Genomic DNA, 14,112 nt, shown 5'->3' on the forward strand with positions numbered 1-14,112 from the left:
CTGTTTTCTGTTATTTTTACCGGAAATGATGATTATGATGATAATTTTAAAAAGGGGAATATACCGGAAATGATGATTATGATGATAATTTTCTGCTATATGTTACATCGGTAGAAAGCAGGCCATGATCATGAACAGGATATCAAGAAAAACTGTTCCTTGGATAGAAAAGTTCTACATTTACAGTGAACTAAAAGCTGTTCATAACAAAATTGAGAAAACAAAAGAACACTATTCTACAAAACTAAGATATCTATGCAGATCTTCTTTCTTTACCCATGAAGTGGAGGCTTGAACCTGAGAAAACAACAGAACAAGAAACAAGCAAATCTGAGACAGCTATGAACCACTAGCTGTTCTAAGACAGTGAAACCAAAATTTTTACTAGTTCTGTGTCGGGTTCGATCTGCTTGGAGGTATCCTTCGAAAGCTTGAGTCCACCTTTTTAAAGGGATTCTTATGGGATTGTAGATGTTTCAAGGATTGTGAAGAAACAAGAAGCAATCGCGCTTGTACTCCATTCGACCAAGACAGCAATACCAGTGCAAGAACAAGTATTAAAACAAGGGTCTTGTAGTAGGCCTTCACGGTCATGCTAATTTCTTGTGTTTAGTATAACAAACAAAGATACACTCTCAATTATGAAAATTTGGAGAAGATCTTTGAGATGGTTGAAGTTAGTTATATACTAAAAGATTATCAAGTATGAATTCAAAGATACTATTATAATAATATAGACCAGACATAAATCTCTGCATGTATATTGAACGGACGTAAATGACATTTTTCTGTGTAATGTTGCACAATTTAATATTTGACCTCATACAATAATTTGTGATTCAATAATAGTAGATTTTTTAGTAAATGACTTGGGTAATGACATAGACAGATTCGAGCCTAGATTCTCCAGTGAATATCGTAGTACGTAACTCTTTCACACTTACCTGTTGTTGTTTTTGTTCTTTGCCTCTTTACATATAACTGTTTTACTCGTTTATTTATTACCTAGTTATTTTTATTATGGTCAAGCTTGTGTTGTAAGATGTAAACTTGCGGATTCAGCTTCAATCGATCTTTTTTGTTGCAGGAATATCTCATTTTGAGGGTATTTCTTGAGTCGAGAGACTCTTTAACCGCATCTTTCTTTATGAGTATGAGTTATCATTTTTCTTCCTTCCTTGGATCCTGATCATAGTTTCTATGAGCGGGATATAATGATGTAAATTAGATGAAAATGAACAAGTAATGGGGATCTGAAGTGAAGCAAGTGAGATCATGTGCTACTATGTTTGACTGTGCATGTTTTTGGTCTGATCATTGGATTAAGTAGTAAGTTAATACTATAACTACAGAGGTAGTCATGTGATTTGTCACATGATTATGATAGTTTGGATTTCTTGGAGTACTAAATGGGTAATATATTATTGCATGCTCTTATCTTTTCTGATGATCTTGGATTAGTTTACTGCCTTCATCTTTCAGACTTTAGAATCAGACACTGCATATATTTTGCTCATTTTACTTCTTAACCTTACAGCTGTATCTGCATCACCAAAGTTAGCATTTTTGTCCAAGTTCTTTTTTCATGTCTCCTTTACTTTTATTTTTTTCTTTTCCAATAATACCCTTAATCATTTGCTTTTTTTTTTTTTTTTTTTTTTTTTTTTGTTGTTGTTAAGAACCGGTTTTGAAGCATGGGTCATAATGGTTCTAAAATTCATTCTGACTGAACGACCACACTACCGATAAGAACCGAACCAGAAACTGAACCCCCACGGGACTGGTTCAACCGAACTGTACGGTCCGATTTACCTAAAAAATACAATTTTAGGGAATTTCAGAAAATCAACAGTTAAATTGAACCGTCTAAAAAGTCAAGCAAAAAAGAAATTAGCTATCAACTAGTTGTTGTGTGCATCATTATTATATGGATGATTTTATTCTTCCAATTCACACCATCTCATTCTCATCTCCTACAACTCTCTAATTACTCTCTTTAATCAAACAATAATTCTCTTAATTATATAATTGGTCATCTTTTCATATTTTTTAAGTTTTTAATTGTCAAATACTATAATTATATCTTCGTTCTGAAAGAAAGCCACTAAAAAAGTTAGTAAGGTGGCTAAATCAATAGGACGATCAAACTCTAAAAGAAAAAATACTTCCTACTCCAACAGGATCAACAACATCGTCGGTTAGTAACTATGAGCAAAATTACCGAGAAGATACGATCATGATTTGGATGAATTTGAAAATGAATTCAAACAAGCACTTGAAATTAATAAAGAAGAAGAGGAACCATTAACCTTTATTAGGTTAATTATATCTCCACAATTATTAACGAGATCACAACAATAAGGTCGTAAAAATTAATGTCGTGTCAATTTCCAAAACATTAGTTATTTTGATTATAGTTTTAATTAAATTAGAAATCTATATATATTGAAAATTTGTAGTATTTGAATATAATTTATGTTTTTGTTTAAAAGAAAAGGATGAGCAAGTAAAACAAATATTTTTACAAATAATATTAAGGATATCATAATCCCTTGAATGTGACAATCCATGATTCTCACATATTACGAATATCATGATAACCAATTTGTAACGTGCCTATATTTGTAATGTAGTATAACCAATATCATGATATTCCATGATAAACATATTAAGGATATCATGATGAATTTGGTAAATATGTTATTCGTGATGAAATGCCGTTTTGCCATTGTGAAAGCCAAAACTATAAAGGACACTTCCAGTATCTTGTATAAGGTAGGGTTCGGGTGGGGTATTTTTTTCTTGACAAACCATACCTGTTTTCCTCAAAAAGGGCGTAAAGAGGATGTGTACAGTCAAAAATCTCCAACTAATACATGCGCCCAGTAGGAGTGAAAGTCAAAACTATAAGTGTTTTAATAGAAAAGCTTTACAACATCAATTTGGAGCGGTGCCTAGGAATACTCTTGCTGAACAATAAATTTACATGAACAAAAACAATTTAAATTTACCGAAATATTTCAATCCTTTAATGGTACGATAGCTTAACAACCGACATTTAGTTCTCCACTTTATATAATAAACCTTATATATATGACCGCACATTCAATAAATACAAATTAATTTATTCAAAAAATAATTATTGTGTTTGATTTAATATTTGAATCACATAATGATTATAACATTAAATCAAGAAATAAATATAAACAATGAAATTTTTTTTATAAATATATTATCTTGTTCCGTAGATAATGCGGCGGCAAGTATTGAAGGCATACACCTTTAAATACAAGAACTTGCTTTAATTTGATCCTAGATGGTCAATATCATACCGTTATAACTCGACCCAAGAGTTGTTAAAAAAGACGCCGTTATAACACAATTATACAATGAATGTACGTCAAAAGGGGTAAGAGATCAAAAATATGAATTTGCCATTTTTATACCCAACATCTTAAAAGAGTATAATCGCAAATGATATCATTACAAGTTTTAGCTTATACTGTTATGTCAAAATCTGCTTTTGATGCATCTAGGCAACCACTAGATGAAAAAAAATCATTTTGCAGCACATATTATACAAATATGTGTTTACAAGAAAAATTGAGATCAAGCAAATATATGAACACAAGGACCAAAAAATGATAATGATGATGATGATCCATAGATGCTAATGAATACATGAGAATCATCGAAAGGAGAGCCGGTGGAGACACCATATCGAGAAGAAGATAACAATGAAGATGATGATTAAAATTAAAGACCATTGGATAACAACCAAAAAATAAAATTAAAAGGTATAAAAAAACCACGTAAGCTTTGATTCCTACTAGGTACGTGGGTAGCCTAGTAATCTTTGGTAATACCAGATTCAGGTCCTCTTTCTCTCTTTTTCTTTTGGTTAATTAATCATAATTTAATAATCATTTTTGCTTTCTTCTTATTAGTTTTCATTTAAATGACATTTGACATGGAATGAATTTGGACAATACTCAATGAAGGTATGTCATGTATCATTTTAAGAATTTTGATTGTTTTTATATTTTTATTTTAAAAAATAATTAAAAAATTATTGAACCCGTGGGCCAACCCGTTCGACCTCCCTCCTAACGTGTTTGAAATCGCACCCTTAATCGCTTAAACCAAAACAAAATTCGGAATCGTCTATAAAAGAACCAAATTAGGTTCCATCTTGTGAAATCGATATCAAATACAGCTGAAACATATCCAAATCTAATCGGGGGCGATCACCGCCAATCTTGAGTTTGATACACTTAAATCAATTTTTAATTAGTCAAACAAAGAAACTAAGAAAACTAATAATCAGCAGACATTAGCCAAACAAGCCTTTACTTGAAAGCTTTTGTAAAACTCCAAAAGCATACTGCGTAGAAACATTTTTTAACAGAATCTGGCATATACTTATATTTATTTTATAAGTTGTAACAATGAAAAAAACTTACAATCAACTTGAAATCACTCAACAAATAATTGATTTTAAATTATTTATATTGTTTACAACATGGTAAATACTTGACTCAAGTTGAGATCAACTTTTAAATTAAGTCCTCAGATGGTGTTATTATAACAAAATATATTATGTATTATATTAACCTGATTAATTTATCTTTCCCTAAATTTAATATTTATTTGGTGATATCATTAATTTTTTATAGAAAAAATTACCTAAAATAATTTAATTTTTTTTATGATTTTCTTATAATAATTCCAACTATTGATTAATTTTGAAAAAGTCCAATTTTATTGGGTATTTGCCTAGAGTAAACTTAAGTATTCGGATGACCTGCTATAATAGGTAATGTACCAAAAAGTAAACTAAAGTTAATATTAAGTTAGAGAAGAATTTTAAAAATTTACATAAAAAATTCTAAAAGAGTTTAACATATTTTTTTACATTTATTTTAATTTATCTTTTTTTTGAAAATAAAACTTACTAGAACAGGTTATTCGGTTACTCGAATTTGCTCTAGGTAAATACCTTATAAAGTTCATATTATTCATAGTTAATCAATAAGTAGAATTATTATAAAAAAATCATAAAAAAATTAAAATTATTTTAGGTAATTTTTTTTTTCCTTTTTACAAATAATACTCCTTTTTTATTTTATATTTCTCAATAAATCTCGAGTCAAAGGACTCTTTTGTCCCTGGATACAGTAACTCTGACCACGACGAAGATTTATCGCGATTGTGAACTAAAAAGGATCAGGATCGCATTCGACGGGTGAAAAAGAAGGGAAAAATTAGAGCGAACAGGGGCACTCGCACATCACATGGATTTGCTTATTTCCACTTCTACAACTGCTGATGAGGATTGAGGAGAGAGATAACCGAAATTTTGGAGGTAAGTGAATTTGATAGCGTTCGTTCCATTTGGATCCACGATGGAATCGTTATTATAATTACGGTATTTTAACTCTTTCAATTGATTTTCATCCTTCGCTTTCTATCATTATTTTCTAATTTGAATTCGTGATTTCTAGGGTTTTTTGATTCTTTTGTTTTGCCTTGAATTCAATCATTATGTCATCGTCTTCTCCATTTTTTGTTTGTAGATTGTTGTCTATTATTTACTACTAGGGTTTTGGTGATTCGATATGGTCATACATATATTTATTTGTCTGATTTGATATGGTCATGACTGATGTGGTGATACTTTTTGCATATAATTTTTTTGAAAATTTTTGGATTAGAGGGAAGGGTGTTGCGAGGGGAGGGATAGATGAGAATCCAACATTAAGACATTTATTTGGGAGAGTGGTACTCACTACTCAGCTTCAACTCTGACGAGACTCTGATTATCTTTATTTTTTAATATTTTTTTTATTTCTCCTGTTTTATTGAAATTGAGGAGTACTTAATAATTGATGCCTGTTCGTATCTATTGTTGACACGCAATTGAAAGAGGAATTTTGATCTGGGAATAAAATGCACCAGTAAGCTTATGCAAATTAAAAGAGGAGTACTTAACCTAGCGTTCTTTGGTTTTTACTGTCTTGCGTTTTAACCTTAAGTATGCTTGGGGTCTGTGGAACCACTAATATTACAAAGACTTGCGTTTTTGGTAATATAGTTCTCATTTGGGCTATTTCATCATTTGATTTTTTTTCCTTAAAGGGGTTTTCTGTTCAGTAATGCTTATATTCTTACTCACATTCACATTCTCATAGGCTTAGAGATTGTTTCAGTTGCACAATAGCTATATGAGCCATTCCTGTAACAGCACATAGTGCTTAGGCTGTGAAAAGTTAGCCTATGAATTTACATCCGACGTACAAATCTCCATACTTCTAGTATAACATTCTTAACCTTTTCTTTTGTGAAATCTTAATGAGGTTTAAATTCTTGTTTTTGTAATGCTTTTAGGTTTTATTTTTACCTGTTATTTGTAAATTAGAATAATATAGTATTATAGGAGTATATATTAGATGGGATCGAATTATCTTAGTTAGCAATGCTGATTTGTTTTTGCCTCTTTGGATTAAGGCTTTGACATTGTTGACATTATTGTATCTTTTTTTCCTATTACATTCTCTAAATTCAACATACTTTATGGAAGTAATTGTCTAGTGAGAAATTTAGTTACATAAGATATGAGTGAAGATATCAGGTTTATATGTAGTCATTGACTACACTTATTGAGTGCCTAGAATTTTTGTTTTGCTTGCTGTGAATTCTATGTTTTTTGATGATATCATATTTTCTCTTATATAGCTATTTTTATTCAACTTTCTCAGGACTATATAAACCACCAGGGATGCTTAACACTTAAAATTTTTATGTTTTTCATCATAGTCCTTTCCTAGTTATAACTAACCATCATAAATTACATGCTAATTCAGGACAAGACATTTACTCAACTGGCTTACAACCTTGCTTATGCATACGCTTTGTTGTGTAAGTTTATTTGCCAGCCGTTATAGTTTGGGATCATAATTCAAGAATTCCGATTCAGTTTTATGAAACAAGGACATTGTTTAGTCATTAAAAGTTTGGTTCGCGTGGGTGTGTGTGGGGGTGGGTGGGGGGGGGGGGGGAGATTTTTCTCCATAATATGTATTGTCATGTTATTTGAAAGTGAGATGTGTGAGAGAGGAGTGATAAGTGATGAGTGAGTGAATTATCATGGAGATGGTATACCATGTTTTTGTGAGTGATACGTGAGAGAGGAATGAATTGTTGATTGTGGGTATTATAGAGAAAGGCATCTCCATAATATGCATTGTCATGTTATTTGAAAGTGAGATGTGCGAGAGAGGAGTGATAAGTGATGAGTGAGTGAATTATCATGGAGACGGTATACCATGTTTTTGTGAGTGATACGTGAGAGAGGAGTGAATTGTTGATTGTGGGTATTATAGAGAAAGGCATCTCGTGAGGAGAATTTGTATATTTTCCGCACCTTTTTTATTCCTATTCTTTGGGGATGAAAAAACTCTGATAGCTTATAAGTACGCATGTATGTACCAAAAAAGGGTTTTTAGTTTGTTAGATTGTTGCTTCATGCAAGGGTGCTTGAGTTGTGTGTTGATGTATTAGCACTATAGCAATAATGTGGTGTGGAGACAAGATGATTTGCACAGTGTTATCATAATGCCCTACAATTCGTTATGGTTTTGAGAAACTGTTTTTTTAAGAATAAATTGATGTGTAATGATTTTTGTTGTTGAATTGAACTTATAAGCCTTGACGTTTGAAAAATGCAAATTGCCTGTCGTGTTCTGATGCTTTTTATAATGCCTTTGGCGTGTCTCATGTTGTCATGAATATGCAATTCCCAATAGGCTACTCAAGAACTATATTCTTTTCTATATATAATTTTGAGTCTCTTGTATGCAAATGCTGTTTATATTTACAAATTGTATATATGGGTTGATGATTTTATTAAACTTCTATAAACTCTTATCTACCACTAGCGATGATGGTTCTTTTGATGCATTTTTCATATTGGATTCTCTAGGATTTAATCATAACTTCATTATGTAGGTGCCTCCTGTATGGTTGTAAGGCTTTGGCATTGTTGGTCTCCATTATTTAGGTGATCTCTTACCGGCACAAAGTGGTTGAGTTTTCATAAAAACAAGAGTGAAGCATTGTGCAGTGCTTTATCTTAGTTATATCTTGAGGTAATGCATATTATGAGGATCAATTCTTGATTTTTCATTGTTTTTGTTGAAATTGTAGATTTGGAAGTGCTGTCTATTCTAACCAAAGGAATTTTCTGTTATTTCCTACAGTTTCATTTGGTAGCTAAGGACTAATTTAACCGTCAAAAAAGGGACCAGTTTGAGGGTTGCATTCGAAGATCTTTGATGGCTGAAAAAGCTTGTGTTAAGCGTCTTCAAAAAGAGTTTAGAGCACTCTGTAAAGTATGTTGTTTCCTTTGTTCTTTCTCTTGGGGTCAATAACTAGTCACTTTTTTATTTGCTGTTTTATTTGCAATGTGTATGATGTGTATCATGGTGGATTTGTCTATCAACCATCACTCTTCTCTTATCATTTGTGGCAGAGCCGGCCACAAGCAGGAGCAGCCGGAGCTCCTGCACCGGGATTCCTTATTGGGGCTTCTTATTTTCTGTTTATAGAGCTGTCATACAGTTATTGTGAGAGCTAATTAGCAGTGTCCTCGACGGCAAAGCTATTAGCATGTTATTTCCTAGGTCCCTGGTTCAATTCATCTTGTCTACAATTTTTCTTTCCTTTTTTGATTTTCTTATATATTTAAATTTCTTTTGTCTACATTTCTTTTTTTTTTTTTTTTTTTTTATAGTCTTTTACATCTTATATATTGGTTTTTTTGTTCAACTTTTATTTATAATTTTAACCATTTGTTACTTTTTTCATTTGTTTCAATTCTAGCGCAATTATTAATGTTAATTTTTTTAGCTACCGCTTAGGACCTGATTTTAGCGCGCTCGTTATTTTTTTGTTTATGTATATGAAAAACTGTTTTTTTTTTATTTATTTATTTATTTTTTTTTTATATTCTTGTAAGCGTAAGCGATATAAGATAATTTAATTTCTTCAATTAGTTGTTTGCTATTGCTTCATATCTTACATTTGTGTTTTTGGTCTAATTGTAGGATTTAATTACATATTTAAGTAGTTTATCGCTTTTTGCTAATATTTCGATAGTTGGTGGCTATTTATTTTTTGTTAATCTTCTTTTAAGTTATGGCCGGTAGTATACTAGTGAATATCGTATAACATTTTTATATTTCAAGTGAGAAACATTTAATAAGTACTAGACAATTAGTATTTTTGATTTTTTTTCTTTTCTTTTTTTTTTTTGTAGTTTTCTCAATTAACTAGTTTACTTTTACAAATTAGAGCTTTGTCCTTTGAAAAATATAATATTTTATCAACCATAAATAAAAAAATAGTCAGACACACATTCATTTCTTAAGGGCCCACAAATTAGTTTCGCTGAGGGCCACTAAAATGCCCAAGACGGCCTTGATTTATGGATCTCTTTACTCGTTCACTCGTGCCTGCATGCAATGCAGTTATTTGCTGTGAGCCTGTGACTTTTGGCTGTCCCTCTCTCTCTTTTCCCAAATCAAGAGTTCTTCCTTAGTCTGAGTTTATTTGGACTAGAAAGGATATATTTTAGAGAGTAAATACTTCGCAATAAGGTTCTTAGTGTTCTTAGTAGCAGGTGTTATCATTTGGAGAAATAAGTTTCATGACTTGATTTCTTTCTGTCACTGTAGCGTTGATTGACAACTGTGGAGTTCCTGCGGAGAATGAATTTCATGCATCCTACTGTTATGATATAATCATTTGTGTTTTACTGCGTGTACACTCTTACACTTATCACGGAGCAATCTTACCCAGTTCACTAGCAATGCAACATATTCTAACCCCAATACAATTTAGTGGCTCCCACCTAGGGGAGGTTTCGTGGGTTAGATAACTTTACCCTCCCTTAATAGCAATCATCATTTGCGACTTACATAAATAAAAAGTGCACATGATTTAATGAGTCCTTTACAAAATTCACTAGCTATATGTTTTTTTGAAAATTCAGCCTCTTATTCTCTATTAGTATTTAATAAAAGATATAGAATTTCAGTTCAGAAAATTGAAGATGAAATGAACAATCTCTTATCAGGCCTTCTTTTCATTTGAATTTATTGGAAGAATGAAATTTCTTACATTTATGTTAGCCTATTTTGGCTCCTGTGTCTGAATCTTGACATCATTCACTGAAATGAGTTTCTTACCTGTTTGGAACTTGCAGGAGCCAGTACCTAATATAATTGCTCGCCCCTCACCAAATAATATTCTTGAATGGTGTAAGTTTTTTGTCTTTTGTTTTTCTTTCACTTGATTAAAACTGAGTTGCCCTCATATAGTCACTTATATGTAAACCTTTTTATCTTTAGTAGTTTAGTGTACTTTGTGTTGCGTCTCACTATTATATGGGACAGTGGTGCAAATGTGTAGAAAACAATGTGGAAACTAGAAATGTAAGGTGGAGGAGGTTCTTATAGACGTTATAGTGATGGTGTTGTAGCTCACTGGTTTGTGATTTGTTGCTTGTGTGTACTGTGTATCATTAATTATTTGTAATTGCTACTTTATTTCTTTTGGTATCGAATCAATTTTTTTAGTTGCCCGAGAAAATTGGAAAAAAATAGTTTATGTTTGGGGTATTGAGATCAGTCTAGGACTAGGTCCCATTCGAAGTTGATTGGAAGTTTGAGAAAGGTGCAAGTGCACAGCATTTTTTATAACACTTCTCCTAGATGTAGGTTTTACACTTTTATGTCTGTGAACATAAGATTGGATTTTCCTACTTTTGTGTCATGTCCTCTTTTAAATAGTTGTGCCTTTAAATTTTGATGATAATAGATTATTATTTCGTATTAACCTCTAATTATATTAAAATTAGTATATTGAGTTGGCCTTTATCTGTTTTTTGGTCCTATCCTGTATTCATTATTTATTTTGGTCTTTGACCTTGATCACAATTTCAGATTATATATTCGAGGGAAGTGAAGGAACACCTTTTGCTGGTTAGTCTTCTTGTAATGACTTCATTTTTTCCTGCATTCCTGTTACTCTTGTTTACAGTTGTGACTCAATCATTGCTTGTGTGTTGTGTCACCTTCGTTCTGCTGATGAAATTTTCTTATAATGTTCAAATTGTTTGTCAAGGTGGGTTTTATTATGGGAGGATCTCATTTCCACCAGAATATCCATTTAAGCCACCATCTATCAGGTACCTGAGTTGCTTTACTGAACTAATGTATTTTTAGTAATCATCCTGGCATGTAGATTCGTCACTTCACTTTCAAATGTTTCCGTATGAGCAGGATGACGACTCCTAATGGACGGTTTATGACTGATACGAAGATATGTTTGTCTATGAGTGATTGTAAGTTTGTTTCAACTTCATTGAAGCTAGTTCTTTTTTTCTATTGATTATAGTTTTAGAACCATCTCATTTATTTATTGGCAGTTCATCCGGAGAGTTGGAATCCAATGTGGTCAGTATCAAGGTATGAGGTTGTGTATGAATAGTTTTTCTCAACGCACAAGGTTTTAGATTGGTTTTCTGTTGAGGTGAAATTTTGGTAGAATTTTGGACTATGAGTTTTGACAATTTTGAAACACAACTATTTTTGTGGTTTTTTTTGTTCTATGTACAAATAACTTCACTGGTTTGTCAATGTTTTTAATCTGTGCAATTGCATTGAAGTAGTGAAATTCCATTAATCTTGTTTGCTCAGTTGCATTTTACTTGGTAATTTATCATTATTTTTCCTTTTTAACTGCTATCTGAGAGAAAGTTGCACATTCTCGAGGTCCAGTTTGTACTTTATTGCTAGAGACTGACTACTCTTCGTTTTGAATGCAGCATACTTACTGGGCTACTCTCATTTATGGTAAGTTAATACTTTCAAGTTGGACTTGAAATTTTGTGATTATTAAACCATTATCTGTAAAACTCTGCTCTACCATTTGTACTTTCAGGCCTTTGGTTTAGACTTGTGTGTCTTATAAAACTAAGTTAGCCAGTGAGATTATGCAGTTAATGTAATACATATGTTTGCTTGTGTCTCTTTTTCGTCTTGCAGTTGGATAAAAGTCCTACTACAGGAAGTGTCTCAACAACTGCTGAGGAAAAACAACGTTTAGCAAAGGCTTCACTTGCTTTCAATTGTAAGATGTAAGTGTCATCATTCTTGTGTCTATTTTCGTTGTCAGTTGTAACAGTCTGAAAATATATTCTGATCTGTATATCGTCGTGCACGCGGACTATTGTTCTGTGTTATGTTTCCCAAAGTCACACATGTCCTTTCAGAAGACTGCATCAAACTTATTATTTGTGTCTGTTTTTATCTTTTCTTCCAATTCTCAAATAAGACCTTGGTCCGAAGTTGCCAGGAGTTGCAAGACCAGTTAGCCTGTGCAAAATGAAATTGTAAAAGACATGTTATATCTCTTATTTCTTGAGGGTGTTTCTTTTGAGGGAAAACATTTTGTTGAATACCCGTTTTTCCTTCAAGTCAAATAAAAGAAAATTAATTATTAATTATTTTTCGAGCCGAGTCTTTGTCCGCATCTTCTTTTATGGGTGTGGTTTGCCGTTTTCCATTCCTCTCTAGACCCTGATCATAGTTTTTATAAGCGGAATATATCGGGTATGATGATGGTGATGAAGAATTACATTTTTATTGGAAAATAGTTATCATGTAAAACTGTTTTCTAAGGCTAATATTTTTCGCCAAACCAAACATAAATTGCATACATCATATCTTCGAATGATTTCCTGTCAAGTATGATAGGTACCTCTTCCTATTTGATTAGCACCTAATTTCTATTTTGGATTGTCCTAGTTACTCTGCAGTCCCACTGTCACATGTTTCATTAATATCAATCGCGAATCAAAAATAGCGAATTATTGTTGGTTTTGGGCTATTTTAGGGTCATTTTGAGCGAATCACGAATTCAAAAAGCGAATTAACTGACGAATTATGTTACACTGCTCTGCACCCTTTCCTATTATAGTAGTGGTTCTCACAATTTTTTTTTATTTTCACCCACAAATTCATTCACTATTTTAATCTCACCCACTCATTTCTTGACCCCATTCGATTTACCAACTATAAGTTGATATTTACACCTCTTTCAAAGAGATGCAAATCAAATGGGATGGAAGGAGCACCTCATTAGTTCAGTTTGGCTGTTCCTCTTGCATGGTCTCTGAAACATGTCTGTTTTCTAGCCCTACTTTCAGGAAATTGTTCCCAGAGTATGTTGAAAAGTACAATCAGCAACGTGAGCAAGCTCAGTCACAGGCATCGTTAGTGCCCCCACAAGATGAATCATCGCCTTTTAAATCGGAGACATCCAATAATAACAGGCTAGAAACAGCAGCGAACGTAGAAAATGGTGACAGGAGAAATAATGGGAGGCAATCCATCCCGACTTGGATGCTGTTGTTGCTCCTCTCAATATTTGGTTTAGTTATGAGTTTACCTTTGCTTGAACATTGATTTCATTCCTCAATCTATATTCTGGTTAAGCGAGTTTGAAAATTTATATGTGAGTTGATCAAATTATAAATCCAGAATCTGCCATTTATGGCGTTTCATTACCTTAAGATGTATCTACAACTTGTACAGTCAATGGGATGTTTTTCTGCTTGTGATTGTGATTCATTTATTTCTTTATTTGGAATTGCTGCATAAGTTGTTGCCCGTCTCATGTTTGATGCTACATTGAGTTTTATGTTATTATTTTGCATTTTAGGAATGAGAAAAGAAACAGAGAACTTTATATTGTGAATGCACTTTGGGCAATTTGAATTAAATATACTGTATATACTTTATCTGTTTCATTATACTTGCTATTGATAGTGACATTTCTCCATTGAACATGTCACCATCAGTAGCAAGTGTTTCAGAACGGAGGAAGTACATTATAAAAAGACTATGATTTAGATTTGAAGGTTCAATAGGTGAAAAGTTTACTATTAAAATTAATTGGAAACAACCTGGAAAAGAATAAATTATAATAGAGAGCGAGTAATGATATTGGTGGTAGAGCTAGGACTCATGGGAAGATTATACAACAATA

At 32.3% G+C, this 14,112-nt stretch overlaps 1 protein-coding gene across 2 annotated transcripts; it reads left to right on the forward strand.

Annotated features, from left to right (window-relative positions):
* The first annotated feature begins 5,176 nt into the window (after positions 1–5,176).
* LOC130827725 (ubiquitin-conjugating enzyme E2 34-like) lies at positions 5,177–13,740 on the forward strand. 2 transcript variants are annotated; one of them, XM_057693563.1, is made up of 11 exons: positions 5,177–5,428; positions 8,008–8,147; positions 8,259–8,390; positions 10,265–10,319; positions 11,004–11,042; positions 11,185–11,248; positions 11,343–11,404; positions 11,489–11,528; positions 11,888–11,915; positions 12,108–12,199; positions 13,259–13,740. In XM_057693563.1, exons 3-11 carry the CDS (start codon positions 8,334–8,336, stop codon positions 13,527–13,529), a joined length of 708 nt encoding a protein of 235 aa, XP_057549546.1. In that variant the 5' UTR covers positions 5,177–5,428; positions 8,008–8,147; positions 8,259–8,333; the 3' UTR covers positions 13,530–13,740. The 2 variants fall into 2 exon arrangements, with proteins under 2 accessions (XP_057549546.1, XP_057549545.1); XM_057693562.1 differs by having other exon boundaries at positions 5,177–5,365.
* The last annotated feature ends 372 nt before the right edge of the window (positions 13,741–14,112 follow it).

This window comes from Amaranthus tricolor, chromosome 11 (genome assembly GCF_026212465.1).
Source record: "Amaranthus tricolor cultivar Red isolate AtriRed21 chromosome 11, ASM2621246v1, whole genome shotgun sequence".
In the NCBI taxonomy this organism is placed as follows: domain Eukaryota; kingdom Viridiplantae; phylum Streptophyta; class Magnoliopsida; order Caryophyllales; family Amaranthaceae; genus Amaranthus; species Amaranthus tricolor.

What these genes read in the sequence shown, in the direction of transcription:
- LOC130827725 (XM_057693563.1), top strand. Translation starts at nt 8,334, where the DNA reads ATGGCTGAAAAAGCTTGTGTTAAGCGTCTTCAAAAAGAGTTTAGAGCA. An exon ending in CTGGGCTACTCTCATTTATG is followed by an intron (nt 11,916 to 12,107) that starts GTAAGTTAATAC and finishes TTCGTCTTGCAG; the next exon opens with TTGGATAAAAGTCCTACTAC. An exon ending in CTTGCTTTCAATTGTAAGAT is followed by an intron (nt 12,200 to 13,258) that starts GTAAGTGTCATC and finishes TCTGTTTTCTAG; the next exon opens with CCCTACTTTCAGGAAATTGT.